Source organism: Danio rerio, chromosome 25, assembly GCF_049306965.1.
Source record: "Danio rerio strain Tuebingen ecotype United States chromosome 25, GRCz12tu, whole genome shotgun sequence".
NCBI lineage: Eukaryota > Metazoa > Chordata > Actinopteri > Cypriniformes > Danionidae > Danio > Danio rerio.
The window spans coordinates 38056751-38073320 of NC_133200.1; the positions used below are offsets into that span (position 1 = coordinate 38056751).

General features: G+C 39.4%; 1 protein-coding gene across 4 annotated transcripts in view; it reads right to left on the minus strand.

Moving 5' to 3' along the window:
• The window catches only part of slc5a12 (solute carrier family 5 member 12), a 53411-nt gene that overhangs the window by 2683 nt on the left and 34158 nt on the right, over positions 1-16570 (minus strand). For all 4 annotated transcript variants that reach the window (NM_200368.1, XM_068217337.1, XM_073941857.1 and 1 more), the window contains 10 exon segments: positions 865-968; positions 3760-3941; positions 5573-5659; positions 6749-6816; positions 9580-9692; positions 11203-11291; positions 11435-11564; positions 12613-12753; positions 13084-13238; positions 15150-15217. In NM_200368.1, coding sequence (NP_956662.1) covers positions 865-968; positions 3760-3941; positions 5573-5659; positions 6749-6816; positions 9580-9692; positions 11203-11291; positions 11435-11564; positions 12613-12753; positions 13084-13238; positions 15150-15217 — 1137 coding nt within the window.

Consider the following 16570-nt stretch of genomic DNA (forward strand, 5'->3'; position numbering starts at 1 on the left):
CATTGCGTATCCTTCCCTTATTCGTCAAGCCTCTATCACATGACTATAACACATGGCTTGGGAGTAACACATGGAAATGGGAGCGTTGTTTGCACTATTGTCTGTTTTAGGCGCCATTGTGCAGTTATTCTTTTGTTACGTTTAGTAACAGCTCGACCTCATCGTCTGTCCACAAAAATACCTCTCTTGCTTTCTTTGCCATCGCGTTTACTGTTCAACCGGCGTCTGTTGACTAAAAATAACCAAATGCCGAGCGAGACACATGCTTCCTGTTTATACTAGAACGCGCATGCCCAGAGTGCGCGAATGGTCACGTGATATAAGTTTTTGGTGGCGTAGTGTGGACGGCGATATGTTCAGAAACCCTAGTGTGGACGCGGATCGTTTTTGATCTAAAACGCCGTTTTAAAACTAAAACGCACTAGTGTAAACGGGGCCTAAGCTGAGCATACATGGTGCATCACATGGAAAGTGTTGACGTTCATAACACACCAGTCTTAACAAGATAGTTCAAGGAATTTGTAACCATTGACTTCTATAGTATTTGTTTATCTTTCTATGGATCTCGATGGGTACATGTTTTCAGCATTCCTCAGGTTATCTTCTTTTGTGTTGAACAGAATAAAAAAAGACTACGTGGGTGAACTATCCCCTTAATAATACAGAACTCTATTAAGGCTCAGGGAAAAGGTGGAGAATTGCTGTGGAAAACTCCATCTGTGTAATGGATGTACAGTATGAGTTGTTTTTATTACCGCTGTGCTTTCATTCTCTGCTCTCTCAGGCGCACGCTCTATAAGTCTAGGTGTTTTGCTGCTGGCGGTGTGTGGGAGAATAGAGGAGTTATTGAAATGCGTCTCTCACCTGTCAGCAGTGTGATGAGCAGACCTGCCGCCACCGTCCCAATAAAGCCCACTGCACTGTAGTACAGGTAGGACATGGAGTACCACGAATCCGCCAGCCAATTCCTGAACACCACAGATCAGTCACATGTTAGCATCTCATCATGACACCGCATTACTACAGCACGATTACATAAAAATAAGACTGTCATTGAAATTGAGACACCATTCAAGGATAACTCTTGTACCCTATGTAATCCACTCCTAAAGAAACAGTTCACCAATTTACTCAAGTTGTTTCAAAGCTTTATGAGTTTCTTTTTCTGTTGAACACTAAAGAAGATATTTTGAAGAATGCTGAAAACCCATAACCATTGATTTTTATAGTATTTTTTTCCAACAATTGCTGTCAATGGTTACAGGTTTTTAGCATTCTTCAAAATATCTTCTTTAGTGTTCAACAAAGAATCTTATGAAGGTTTATAATTTTGAATAAGTAAAATTTTACCCAATTGATTACATTTTTGAGTGAACTATCCCTTTAACAATATAGACATCTATTTTTCCAAATATAGAAGTGAATGGTTACAGATTTCCAACATCTTCTTTTGGGTTCAACTAAATAAAGAAAGTCAAAGAGGTCTGAAACAAGTTAAGGGTGATTAAATGGTGATTTTTGGGTAAACTATCCCCTAAATTCTTTGACTTTCACTGTCTAAAAAGCTAAGCTTCCTTGATCTATGCACTGCAAAAAATGCTTTTCTTATTTAGATTTTTTGTCTTGTTTCTAGTCTAAATATCTAAAAATTCTTAAATCAAGAAGCATTTTCTAGACAAGCAGAACATATTGTCATGTTTTGAGAAATAATATGCCAATATTAAGTGAGTTTTTCCTTAAAACAAGCAAAATAATCTGACAATGGGGTAAGAAAAATAATCTTGTTTTTCCTTTTGACATAAGATTATTCTGCTCACCCCATTGGCAGATTATTTCTCAAAACAAGACAATATGTTTTGCTTGTCTAGAAAATTATACTTGTATTGAGTCCAAATATCTAAAATTTCTCAAATCAAGACAAAAAGTCTAAGTAAGAAAAGCATTTTTTGCAGTGTGATGAACGGGAAAACAGGCCGATATTCTGCTTTGCATAATATTAAGATGGTTTACGGTTGAATATCTTTTCAGGACTTTCAATAGCCACTATGAGGACAACAATGCATATTTTACCTCAGGTTTTGGGGAGAAAGAATCTGAGGTTCGTACTGTTTCGTAATGCTCCTAAAATGTATATTAACCTGGCATGTTAACCTTAATGCAGGGTTCTTACACCTTTTCCATCTTCAAATTCCAGAACTTTTCAGGCACTTTCAAGGTGCATTTGTATGCTTTTTTCATCACCCAATAACCACGGTTAATTACATTTATATATGTTGTATGCACTTTTTAATAATAGTAATAATAATAATAAATAATATATCAACAAAAAAAAAACTTCAGTTATTGGATGAAGTATGTTTTTAAGTTGGTTCTCTTTCTACCTAAAGCTGATATCTCAAGAAATGAGCTTACAGTCAGATTTTGTTTGGGTGTACACTGCAAAAAAATGCTTTTCTTACTTAGATTTTTTGTCTTGTTTCTAGTCCAAATATCTAAAATATCCTAAATTAAGAAGAATTTTCTAGACAAGCAGAAAATATTGTCATGTTTTGAGAAATAATATGCCAATATTAAGTGGGTTTTTCCTTAAAACAAGCAAAATAATCTGCCAATGGGGTAAGAAAAATAATCTTGTTTTTCCTTTTGACATAAGATTATTCTGCTCACCCCATTGGCAGATTATTTTGCTTGTTTTAAGGAAAAACTCACTTAATATTGGCATATTATTTCTCAAAACAAGACAATATGTTTTGCTTGTCTAGAAAATTATTCTTGATTTGAGAAATTTTAGATATTTGGACTCAATACAAGACAAAAAGTCTAAGTAAGAAAAGCATTTTTTGCAGTGTGATGAACGGGAAAACAGGCCGATATTCTGCTTTGCATAATATTAAGATGGTTTACGGTTGAATATCTTTTCAGGACTTTCAATAGCCACTATGAGGACAACAATGCATATTTTACCTCAGGTTTTGGGGAGAAAGAATCTGAGGTTCATACTGTTTCTTAATGCTCCTAAAATGTATATTAACCTGGCATGTTAACCTTAATGCAGGGTTCTTACACCTTTTCCATCTTCAAATTCCAGCACTTTTCAGGCACTTTCAAGGTGCATTTGTATGCTTTTTCCAGCACCCAATAACCACGGTTAAATACATTTATATATGTTGTATGCACTTTTTAATAATAGTAATAATAATAATAAATAATATATCAACAAAACAAACCTTCAGTTATTGGATGAAGTATGCTTTTAAGTTTGGTCTCTTTCTACCTAAAGCTGATATCTCAAGAAATGAGCTTACAGTCAGATTTTGTTTGGGTGTACACTGCAAAAAAATGCTTTTCTTACTTAGATTTTTTGTCTTGTTTCTAGTCCAAATATCTAAAATATCCTAAATTAAGAAGAATTTTCTAGACAAGCAGAACATATTGTCTTGTTTTGAGAAATAATATGCCAATATTAAGTGAGTTTTTCCTGGGTAAACATGGGGTAAGCAAATTAATCTTGTTTTTTCTTTTGACATAAGATTATTCTGCTTACCCCATTGGCAGATTATTTTGCTTGTTTTCAGGAAAAACTCACTTAATATTGGCATTTTATTTCTCAAAACAAGACAATATGTTTTGCTATAGCAATATCTAACAATATAACAATATCTATAACAATATCTAGTCTAATATGATTTAACACACACTTGTGCTTCCAGAAAGTTGCCTTTAAATGTATGTTCCAGCTCTTCAGCGCTGATACTGCACCTGTCTGAGGTGAGCTGGGTCACTGTGGCGGATGTTGGCTCAAATGCAGCAGCAGTGATGTTGCAGCCTGCAGTGTTGAGTTCCAGAGCATGCGTGTTATTGCTGGGTGCTGGGTAAATGAAAGCGCCCACGCCGACCCAGAACGAGAGAGAGATGCCCACGATCAGACCCCCAACTGCCCCCTAAAGAGAAAAGACCACCAATGTAAGACATGCTGCAAGAATCACACAGCAGATGTAGACATGAGGTGGTGTGAAGCAAGATTTAGGCACTGCAGAAACACACATCTTTACTCCCGTAGATATTTAGACTAGAAACAAGACAAAAACTTAAAATCTTAAATCAAGAAGCATTTTATAGACCAGTTTAAGCGATCTGTTTTCAGAAATAATCAGAAAATTGAGCATTTTTGTGGATAAATCTGAGGTAAGTGAAGGAGCGGCGCAGTGGCTCAGTGGTTAGCACTGTGACCTCATAGCAAGAAGGTCACTAGTTTGATTCCTGGCTGGGTCAGTTGGCATTTCTGTGTGGAGTTTGCATGTTCTCCCCGTGTTGGCATGGGTTTCCTCCAGGTGCTTCAGTTTCCCCCACAGTCCAAACACATGGGCTGGAATTGACCAACTAAACTGACTAGTGTAAGAGTGTTTTCCAGAACTGGAAGGGCATCTGCTGTGTAATGCTGTGTTCACACCAGACGCGGAACGCGTGGATAAATTGCGATATTCGCGTGTAAATAGCCGCGTGAATATTTGAGTTTACTCGCTTCATTCACGTGTCAAATTCACTTCAGAACAGACGTGGATTCGCGTGATGGGCAGGGCTTCTGTCTGCCCGAAGACTCTAGCTTCATAGCTAAATGGCTAACATGGATTTTATGAAGAAAATAACAGTGTTTATGTGCTTTATGAAGACTAAAAACAGCGTCGATACGTTTATGGTCGTGTCTGAGTCCACTGCATCCTTTCAGAGGTGCATCCAGCTGTGTGAGCTCTTAAACTCCTCCAGAAACTTAACCTGGATGACGGAGGCTTTCAGCGGTGCTTCTGACTGAGCACAGCCCAGTTTGATGAACTGTTGTCGGTGATGGCTGGAGGATTTCACTCGGAACACCGACAACAGGTTCTACGTCACAATCACGCCCCCACAAGAGCAAGCTTCTGATTGGTTAACGCGGCGCGAATGTACGCTGAAGTTCAGATTTTCGAATTCGAGAGATTCGCGCGAAACGCTCGTTAAGCGCGTCAAACGCGCAAAACGCTCAATTGGGCCCGCGCCATTCGCGCAATTTGCGTCATTCGCGCCGCGCCATTCGCGCGTAATGCGCCGCAGGATGTCTATTCGCGCGTTTGCATTGACTTAACATGTAAATCACTCGCACTTGACGCGCGTTCCGCATCTGGTGTGAACGCAGCATGAAACTTATGCTGGAATAGTTGGCGGTTCATTCCACTGTGGCAACCCTTCATAAATCAGATACTTAGCCGAAGTAAAATGAATGAGTGAAAGAAAAAATTATAATTTCAAACTGAAAACAAGATTATTTTGCTTGTTTTAGGGAAAAACTCATTAATTTTGACTTTAGGTTTTATGAAGTGAAAAATATTGTTTTGTTTACATTTTTTGTTTGTTTTTTCTTCTTTAAACAAGCAAAAAAAAAAAAATTCTAATGGTGCAAATAAAATTTACTGTTTAAACGTTTTTAGTTTAAAATATTTTACACCATTGGCAGATTATTTTTCTTGCGTTGAGGGACAGATTCCATCATCTCGAGTTTCGTGACTGAATGAGATGTTTGTTTTTGCCAAATCCTGACCTTTAGATTAGTGAATGGAAACAGGATTCCCAGAGAAAACAGGCCCAGCACCGGCCCTCCGCACATGCCATGGATACTGAGAGCCGCCTGAGGGATAAAAGCAGAAAACACACTCTGTGATGGGAAATGGAGTGGAAATGGAGTAGGACTGCTTGATATTGGAAAAAATCTGATAATGCAATGTTTTATTTTTCTTTGATAAATATTGTGAATATGAATGCAGTTTCACTAACAGTACTCAGAAAAGCATTGCGATTACTCCGTTTACCTATCTTTGTTTTGTCTTGTTTCTAGTCCATTTATTAAATATTCTTAGTAAAAATATTTTGATTTCACCTTTAGAAAAACGTTTTGCTTAAAATAAGGAAAAAATTATTTGCCAGCAGGGTAAGTAAAATCAGTCACACTTTACGATAGGGTTATATTAGCTAATGCATTTACTAACATGAGCAATGCATTTATTACAGTATTTCTTCATGTTAGTTAACGTTAATCACAACACAGTTGTTCACAGTCAGTTGAGTGTTAGCTAGCATGCATTTATATGTTAATAATTCATTAGTAAATGTTGAACTATGATTAATAAATGCTGCACAAGTATTGTTCACAATTAGTCATGCTAGTAAACATATTAGCTAATGAAACCTTATTGTAAGGTATGACTGAAAGTCTTATTTTCGCTTTGACATGTAGATATTTGGACTAGAAACAAGACAAATTTCAAAGTAAGAAAGCAGGGGTGTCCAAAGTCGGTCCTGGAGGGCCGGTGTCCTGCTGACTTTAGCTCCAACTTCCTTCAACACACCTGCCTGGAAGTTTCTAGCATACCTAGTAAGAGCTTGATCAGCTGGTTCAGGTGTGTTTGATTAGGGTTGGAGCTAAACTCTCCAGTACACCGGCACTCCGGGACCGAGTGTGGACACTCCTGTTTTAGACTCTTAAAATGTTTAGTCACCGGGCTTAAAAACACATGCAGATAATAAACGTTCACTCTGTTATGGTTAAACTATAAATCACATGTGTTCTGTGGCTCCTGGTCAGCTATAATTCAGATTCAACATTGCATTTCTTGCTATGTGATTATTGCAGATGCACACGTTGCCATATCTATACTGAAACCCCATATTGTGCAGCCCTTAAACAGATCATCTGAGGCTGTTTTGAGAGAAACTTTACCTGCACAATTCCTCCCATGTATGATGCCGCCACGGCCATAGTAGTGCAGGCCACACCAAACGCCACACCTGCCAGAGAAAACAGACAGGCAAACATCCATATGGGTGATTTTTAGCATAACTGGCAACACTTTATTACATATTTTCACTCAGTGTGAACTAAATGTGCCCACTGACTGAATCCAGTTAATATTATTATTATATTTATTGTTATTAGGGATGTAACAATATTGTAAATACAGTCATACCGCAATAGTCATTGTTTTCAATATAACCGTAGGCGCATGACTCAATAAAACTATATTTCTGAGAAAAGTTTGCTTGGGCGAATGAAGTGAACGGGAGGTAGCGGGAACTACAATTCCCATCAGCCCAGGCGTGGCCATCATCCTTTGCGGTCTGTTGTCACTACAGACCCAGTAATGCGGAAATGGAGTGTGCTGCTAGTAGCGGGAATGAAAAAGAGCTGGAAATGATCGAACCTAAAGCGGGTTTTAAATCGGATGTGTGGAAGCATTTCAGTTTCTTTCTAAAAAGATACAAAAAAAGGAGAAAAGGTGACAGACAAAGACAAAAACAGTATGCAGGCACTGCCAGACTGTGGTGAAATGTAAGTCGGGGAATACGACTAATAACAGTCATGGGGACTGCAGAACACAGCACACTTGTTAGATTGATGCAGACATTGTACTGCAAAGAGACCTCTATCTCACTCATGGCTTGTCCTCTCAAGTGGTGGAAAAACAATGCACAACGTTACCCACTGCTGTCAACCTTGGCTAAATCATATCTCTCTGTCCCAGAAACCTCAGTCCCAAATGAGAGGGGTTTGTTTCTGTTGCAGGGGACATGCCCAGAGATTACCAGATTATAGTTATATGATAATTTTCCTTAAAAACCCATCTCTATCTAAGTGAGTGATTAAATGTTGAATGTTATGAGTTTTCAACAATACTAAATTAAAACTTTATTATTTGTTTTACATGGTTTAATAGTTTTTTGTTATTAAAATTGAAAAATTGAAGTTCCTGTTTCGAAACGTACAGATAGATGGTTGATTTGTATGTCATTGATATGTTCAGTGCTGAGGTAAATAAACACTTTTTGGCACTTTTTTCGAGTTTTTTCATTAGTTTTGTTTTTCCTGTAAATTATTTAATAAATACCGTACCGTGCCATTCATACCGAGGTATTATCGTACCGTGAAATTCTGATACCGTTACATCCCTAATTGTTATTTTTTTAATAAATTATTGTTCTCATTGCAAAAGTTTAAAAGAAAATGTGGACAGTCTCACTATTTTTTTGCTATTTCCTGTGTGTGTTTCTCACTCAAAAACACCACAGGATCACAAGTTAAAGGTATTTCTAAGTTCTCTTTTTACAAATTGTAGCTCTTCCCAACAGGGAAAACCACCAACAATCAAGAATGCATGATTGTCTTGTCGCAACAAATAATAACTTGACTTCCAGTTGATCATTTGGGATCAGAACTGACTCATATGAAAGGCAAATTCCTCTAGATTTTGCTTATTTGAGCACAATAATATATGATCATGCCTTGACTATTAATGATTTGATTAGGACAGTGCGGTCTGACTCTGCTTAGACTAAAGTCTCATCACTGAACAGGAATAATGTCCAGTATAGAATATAAAGTCCTGCTGCAGTGGAGACAGAATGAATATTGTGTCTGACTCCATCATGAGCTTGGAGGACTGCATCCATACATCTCTGACTCTAATCACTGATTAATAAAGTCATCTGGAATGGCGAAGAAAGCGTTCCTGCAGGACTCCCAGAGCTCATCTGTGTTCATCTCCAATGCCTCATTCTTCATCAGCTCAATAATGTTCATGTCTCGTGACTGGGCTGGCCAATCCTGGAGCAGCTTGACCTTCTTTGCTTTCAGGAGCTTTGATGTGGAGGCTGAAGTATAAGGAGCGCTATCCTGCTGGAGAATCTGCCCTCTCCTGTGGTTTGTGATGTAATGGGCAGCACAAATGTCTTGATACCTCAGGCTGTTGATGTTGCAGATCTCTCGTACGCCCCTATACTGAATGTAACCCCAAACCATGATTTCTCCTTCACCAAACTTGATTGATTTCTATGTGAATCTTGGCTCCATGCTGGTTCCAGTAGGTCTTCTGCAGTATTTGTGATGATTCAGCAAAAAAATGACCTGATGATGAACTAGAAGTCAAGCTATTATTTGTTGCTCTTACAACTGGGATTAACCACAAGACTTTTTGGCAGGTAGTGTGTATGCTGTCAAGACTTTGCAATCAAAAAAATGTGATTATAATGAAAGTCAATGGGGTAAAAACAGCCCCGAACATAACGAAAGGGTAGTCAATTTGCAAAGAGAGCAAAATATGTGTTTAAATGAGATTTGTCAGCAACATTTGCTGAACGTTGTGGCCAAATTAAGACTCAAAATCACCACAGAGTGGATGAAAACACCCCCAACAGCACACAAAGAAGTAAATTATTAAGTCATTTTCATTTTTGGATGAACAATTCATCTAAATGTGAAGTGGTGTCATCGTCAATTCTGAGTTTTAGGTGTTTAAAGCCTCATTGAGCTGCTGAGCTTTTATTTTGGCTCACTTTACTTCTTTATTGACCTACTTCAGCCTCTTAAAAGCCTTGCAGATCTGTCAGCTTTCCATTCAGAATAAACAGACCTTGCAGCTGTTTCATGTCGTCCCTGGCTGTGATTGATCATGACGAGTCTATTGCGCTGATTAAATCTGCTCTAATGCCAAACGACAGGATCAATGTTCTCTTTATGAGTGTGTGGATGTCCTGAGGAAAGTGAGATGTGTTTACAGAGCGCTTTGCTGATCCAGCTGGCCGCTCGGTTGGAGAGATCTGGGAAACACTGGCTCACAAAGTCCTCGTACATCACTGTGGCCAAAGCATTGATACTGGCGGCTACTGTGCTGAAAAGCAGAAGCAGAACAACAAGGCGTTCCTCTACTCAATCAGCCTACTTGATCAGCCAAGACAAAACATTTAGGATTGTTCAACAAATGTAAATACTGTCATTATTTACTCCCAAACTATACTGGAAGTATCTTTTATATACAATAGAGGAAAATATATATAAATTTTCTGTCTCCAAAGACAGTATAGCTGTTTCCATCCACATACTTTAACAGTTTTTTTTTTATGTTGCATTAAAAACCAGTAGATAGAAATGCTTAGATGTGTATGAAATCTTAAAGTGCATATTAAAAACACATACTAAAGTGAGGCGTTATGTCATCAAAATGATTTATGTTTAAAAAATGTTTGACGTGTGCTACTAAATTCTAGCAATAGATGCCTTAAACATGTTAAAAACATGTTAGAAACAAGCTAATCCATGTTAGCAATATGCAAACAACATACTAAGCATGTTAGGAAAATGCCAAAACATGGGGTGAAAAACATACTAGCCATTGTTAAAACATGTTAACTGTATAAGCATATGTTAGCGTTGTGCTAATTGATTGCATTACTGTTATTTTAGCATGTTTTAGCACATGGTTGCTGTACAGTAGTATCAATCATGTTTGTTTAATTGTGATGTTTGTGTTTTTATTCTGTCGTGTGTCATTATTAATCTGTTGTGATGGTTAAGCCAGATAGTTTCCACCCAGGTGGACAATCAAGCAAAAAAAAAACATGTTAGCAAGTTAAAACTTAGCTGTGCTCTAAAGATCCATGCTTAAAATGTTAGCTAGGTCTAAAACCTTGCCAATATGTTATTTAAAAAAAGTGTTAAAATTAAGCTACAAACGTGATAATACATGCTAGCAATGTGCTAACAATGGATAAAACATGCTAGCAACATGCGTAACGCAAAAGTGTTAATTCATGCTAGCAACATGGAATCCAAATTCTAAGCAGTAGCATGTTAGGAATAGGCTTAAACATGTGGTAAAACATGCTACTATAAAGTAAAACAAACAAAACATGTTAGCAAGTTAAAACATTGCTATGCACTAAAGATCCATGCTAGCAATGTTAAAATGATAGACAGGTGTTAAACCTTGCCAATATGGTTTTAAAAAGTGCTAAAATCACAAGAAAATGCAAATTCATGCTAGCAATATGCTAAAACATGCTAAAAATGAATAAAACATGCTGGAAACATGCTTAATGTTTGCAATTTGTTAATTCATGCAAGCAATATGTAAACAACATACTAAGCAGTAGCATGTTAAGAATATGCTAAAACATGGGGTAAAAAACATGCCAATCATTGTTAGAATGTCTTAATTACATTAGCCTATGTTATAAAATGCTAGCAACATGCTAATCCATTGCATTACTGCTATTTTGGCATGTTTAACACATTGTCAATTACATCAGGTTTCCCTTTAATCCGTGTGCTGGAATGTTAAAGCGGCCCTCCTTTGAATTGTCAGTCACTAAAATGAAGTTCTGAAAGTCATTAAACTTTACCTCAGAGTGCCGCTGAAGGCACAGGCCACAAATAACCCCGGCAGTCCCGGAAACGCACCCAGGATTTCCATAACAAAATATGGCATGAGCTGAAGAAGAAACCAACACAACAACAACAAGACCACTGCATTATTAACAGAGCTCACACATTCAGGGAGGGAAATGTGAATCTCCTAATGATGGATTGAGATGATCATATGCTAGAGACTATAGTTAATGAGATGAACATCACCTGATCTGGCGCAGAGATCAGTCCAGATGACCAGGGATCGCAGTGAGAGTAATAAGAGTACATGATCAGGCCAGAAACCACAGCGCAGAACAGAATAATCCACAGACCCAGCAGATTCAGATACAGAGCCCTGAAAACAGACACTCCACATTACCTGAAGCAAGCTTCTGTTATCACGGTCTACATCAGGGGTGGCAAATCCAGTTCCTGGAGATCTACCTTCCTGCAGATTTCAGTTGCAACCCTTATCAAACACACCTGTCTGTAATTATCAAGTGGATTTCAGGTCCCAATTAATTGGTTCAGGTGTGTTTGATCAGGGTAGGAGCTAAACTGTACGGGAAGGTAGATGTCCAGGAACAGGATTGAGCACCCCTGGTCTACATTCACTCACTGGCCACTTTATTAGGTACACTTGTACCTAATAAATGTACTCAACTGGCCTCCACAGTCACCAGAGCTCAATCCAATAGAGCACCTTTGGGCTGTGGTGGAACGGGAGATTGGCATCATGGATGTGCAGCCGACAAACCTGCAGCAACTGCGTGAAGCTTTCACTGAGCAAAATTCATTCATTTTCTTGTCGGCTTAGTCCCTTCATTAATCCGGGGTCGCCACAGCGGAATGAACCGCCAACTTATCCAGCAGGTTTTTACGCAGCGGATGTCCTTCCAGCCGCAACCCATCTCTGGGAAACATCCACACCCACACATTCACACACACACTCATACACTACGGACAGTTTAGCCTACCCAATTCACCTGTACCGCATGCCTTTGGACTGTGGGGGAAACCGGAGCATCCGGAAGAAACCCACGCGAAGGCAGGGAGAACATGCAAACTCCACACAGAAACGCCAACTGAGCCGAGGTTCGAACCAGCGACCTTCTTGCTGTGAGGCGACAGCACTACCTACTGCGCCACTGCTTCGCCCACGGAGCAAAATCTCTGAGGAATATTTCCAGTACCTGGTTGAATCTCTGCCACCAAGGGTTAAGGCAGTTCTGAAGGCAATAGGGAGCCCAACCCGGTACTAGTAAGGTGTACCTAATAAAGTGGCCGGTGAGTGTATATACAGCTCTAAACGTTATTTTTTTAATACACACATCAGAGTTGTGATTAATGTTGAACCATATTAATGCCATTCGAGTTTTGTCCTTCAGTCTGTATGCACTCACCAGCGTGCGTGACCTTCTGTTTTACACGAGATGCATCTCTGAATTGTGGACTGGTTTACTCCATAAATCCCCAGCCAGGTGAAGGTTCCTCCGACACTGAGTGTCCAGAACGTGTGTCTCCTGAGCGGACTCACGTCAAAGCTGCAAACAACAGCGATTTAACACGGTAGAAAGCGTCAGAAACATTGCAAACTTTCATTAGAAGGAAGAAAATGTGTGAAATTAAGAGAATAAAATAGGTTTTAGAGTGAAAATACTGGGCTCAATCCTATTAATCATGGCGAACGGCAAATACAATCTCTTTATATGAATCGCTGTTTGTTTAAAGTTGTTTGTTGCATCTGTAGAAACGATATAGCTCAATTCAGATATATTCATTTGAGCAGTCAGTAGTGTTTCATTGTTCAAGCACATGTTGCTGTAGAACATGACTGCAGTGTGTTTGTGTGTGTGTGCGTTTCCTGAACATACTCAAACACCTGCAATCGTCCTCCAGTGCGAGCGGTGCTCCAGACATTCTCGATCCCTCCAGCTCGACTCGAACCCTGGATCAGCACAGTGAGGAAGCCCACCACCATCACCACCATCTGGAAGGCATCGGTCCACACCACAGCCTTCAGCCCACCCTTAACACACACACACACACACACATACACACACCGAGAGATTTCATTGGGACTCTCCATATCTGTGATGTTTCTACGTCTAAACACCTCTCACAGGGAACAATCTGCATTTTTACATGGTCAAAATATTTAATTCTGGATATTTTTAAGACTTTTTCCTCATGGGGACCTAAAAATGTCCCCACAAGGTAAAATGACTGGTATTGCTATACTTGTGGGGACGTTTGGTCCCCACAATGTGACGAACACCAGGGATTACACACACATAAGCGCACATTCATACACAAACATAGTAACAAACATGCACAAACTCACACAAGCGTACACACACATGCACATGAGGATGCTCTCACATACAAGAACGCAGACACAGAGGTGCACACAAACACACACACAAACACTAACAAGCACATGCAAACACAAACATGCACACACACACATTCATAAGTTCATGCACACACAACACAACCACACACATGCACATGGATACACAAACAAACACGCACGCACACATTCGTAAGTTCATGCACACATGAACACAGCCACACACATGCATACACAAACAAACATGCACACACACATTCATAAGTTCATGCACATACATGAACACAGCCACACACACATGCATGCACATGGATACACAAACAAACATGCGCACACACATGCACATAAGGATGCTCTCACATACAAGAATGCAGACACAGAGATGCGCGCACAAACACACACAAGCACTCATATCCACACACACTGACAAGCGCATGCAAACACGAGCATGCACACACACACATACACATACACACACACACACACACACACACACACACGCACACACGCACACACGCACACACACACGCACACACACACGCACACACACACGCGCGCGCGCGCGCATGTATAAACAAACATTCACACACCCAAACCCACACAAGCATACAAACAAACACACACATGCAAAACCACCACAAGAACGCAAACACACAGCATGCATACAGAAACATACACACAGAAACACACACACACACACACAAGCACATATGCACAAACCTATTTGATACAAGTACAAACATACGCACATACATACGCAAACAAACATGCACACACACAGATAAGAGCACACATGCACAAGCACACAAACATACATAAGCACATGAGGATACTCTCTCACACACACACACACACACACACACACACACACACACACACACACACACACACACAGTGTTTCTGTCTGATCTCCATCCACCGAGTCCATTAGAACAGCCCGTTCACAAGAATCCAAACACTTCTCTCAGAATGAAGCACACAGTGATATTTCCCCATTAGCTTTCCCCAGAACTTGCTGGATATGAAGAAACTAAAAACACACTTCCACATGTGTGAATGTGGCCACAAACCCGTTTCAGATTTCCTGAAAGTCTCTTCATCTGACAATCCGGCAAGTAAAATGCTTTAAATAAATTCGCTTTAGTTTGGTATTTTTATATTAACAGTATTAACTGTGAATGATCCTAATCCATCATCAGAACCACAAAAACAACCACGATCAGCAGAAATAATCATCAATAATTAACGCAATATCATCCATTTCCCTCTGCTTTTGATCAGCTTGGACCGTCAAAATAGAGCCCTAAATCTTTACCAGCCATATCCACACCACTATCATAACGCATACCATCATCATATTCAAATTCTGCATGAATTAATTATATTAAAACTTGCTTTTTTGGCGAGACAAATTAATGATTAAAAATGACATGACAGTAAAATGATTAAATAATTATAGTATAATTATAATTTAAAAACAAATCCTAATAAGCAGTACATTTAACAACCAACCATCTAGGCCTCATTTCTAACAATAAACACAGATCAATTGTAATAAACATACGTATACGCCTATTAATCACTCACCAGTGTGCAGTAAAAAGTGCAGACAATGCCGGTGGCAAAGATAGATCCCCAAAGGTCAAATCCTGTCACTGATGCAGGAAAAACACACAGAAATATGGAGAAAACAGCTCATACATCAAATAAGATGAAGAGAGGTGCAAATGCAGAAATACAGATGCACTGTTGTCCATCCTAATACGCTAAAATCATTGGCTAATTTGTTATTAATTGGTTGTATTTTTCCTTCATGTGCGAGTCTGAACTACATGAATAAGTGTTCCCTATCTTTTTTCATTAGCATAGCATGCTAGTTATGAACATCAGTGGTTTACATGATGAGTGTTGTTGACAGTGTTCCTCTCAATAAGTCGTTATTGATTTAAATTTGACGCTACAGTATTTATAATAACATACCAACTCTCTAAAATTCAGCTAAACAAAGGGGGAAAGCCCCGCCCACAAGAGTCCACCTCTCCTTCATTAGCATAAACAGAGTGAGAAGCAGCCATTAGAGTTTCAAGAGTTGACACTTAGCTGATGATTGATTATGAAGCGTGTTTGGCATGCCGTCCCCGGAGAGAGCCCTGAGCTCAAAGGATCCTCGAGCACAGGGCTCCCTCCTGTTTGCAGGGCGAGAGGGGGGTTTGAGCTCAGGTAGATGTGGAGAACTCCCCTGCTGTAGTTGCTCATGAACAGATAGTGATCGCTCTTAAGAGATATCTACTTACTAGGAGCATGTCTATGGTGCTGATTTGGATTAGTCAATTAAGTGCATGTTTTTGGACGGTGGAAGAACATCGGGTAACCCGGGGGAAACCCACGTGAGCACAGGGAGAACGTGTAAACTCCGCACAGAAACGTCTGCTGGCTTGGTAAGGACTAGATCCAATGACGCTCTTGCTGTGAGGCAACAGTGCTAACCACTGGGCCACCGTGCCACCCATCTAGAAAAGTAGGAGGAGTAGAGGGTGAAAGGGGGGATTCTTCAAAACAAAGATGGCTGTGATATGGAACTGAGGGTATTTATAGAGGCTTAGAAGTCATCTGATTGGCGAATCATGAATTTAATAATGCGGGACCAGCTGCAAGCTATCATAAGCACAAGATCCTCTCCAAATTAGTTTATAAATAAACTTCACTTTGAGAGTTATCAGCCACTATGCTGACACAGAGGCATTTGTAGCTCCGCCCTCTTTTCAAAAGAGAACAATCTCATTTAAATTTAAAGCGACAGCCACCAAAACACCAATATCGGCATCAAAGCCTAACGTTCAGTTTCAGAAAGTTATAAGTAGGCCCACACGGAATCTGTGCGCGCAGAATTCCGCAGATTTTCCACAGAATTCCGCAGATTTTTAGCCCATAATTAATTCTGTTTATTTACTTGAGTAAATGTGTAAATCTGAATTTATTCAGTTTTTATTCAGTAATTTATTACTTAT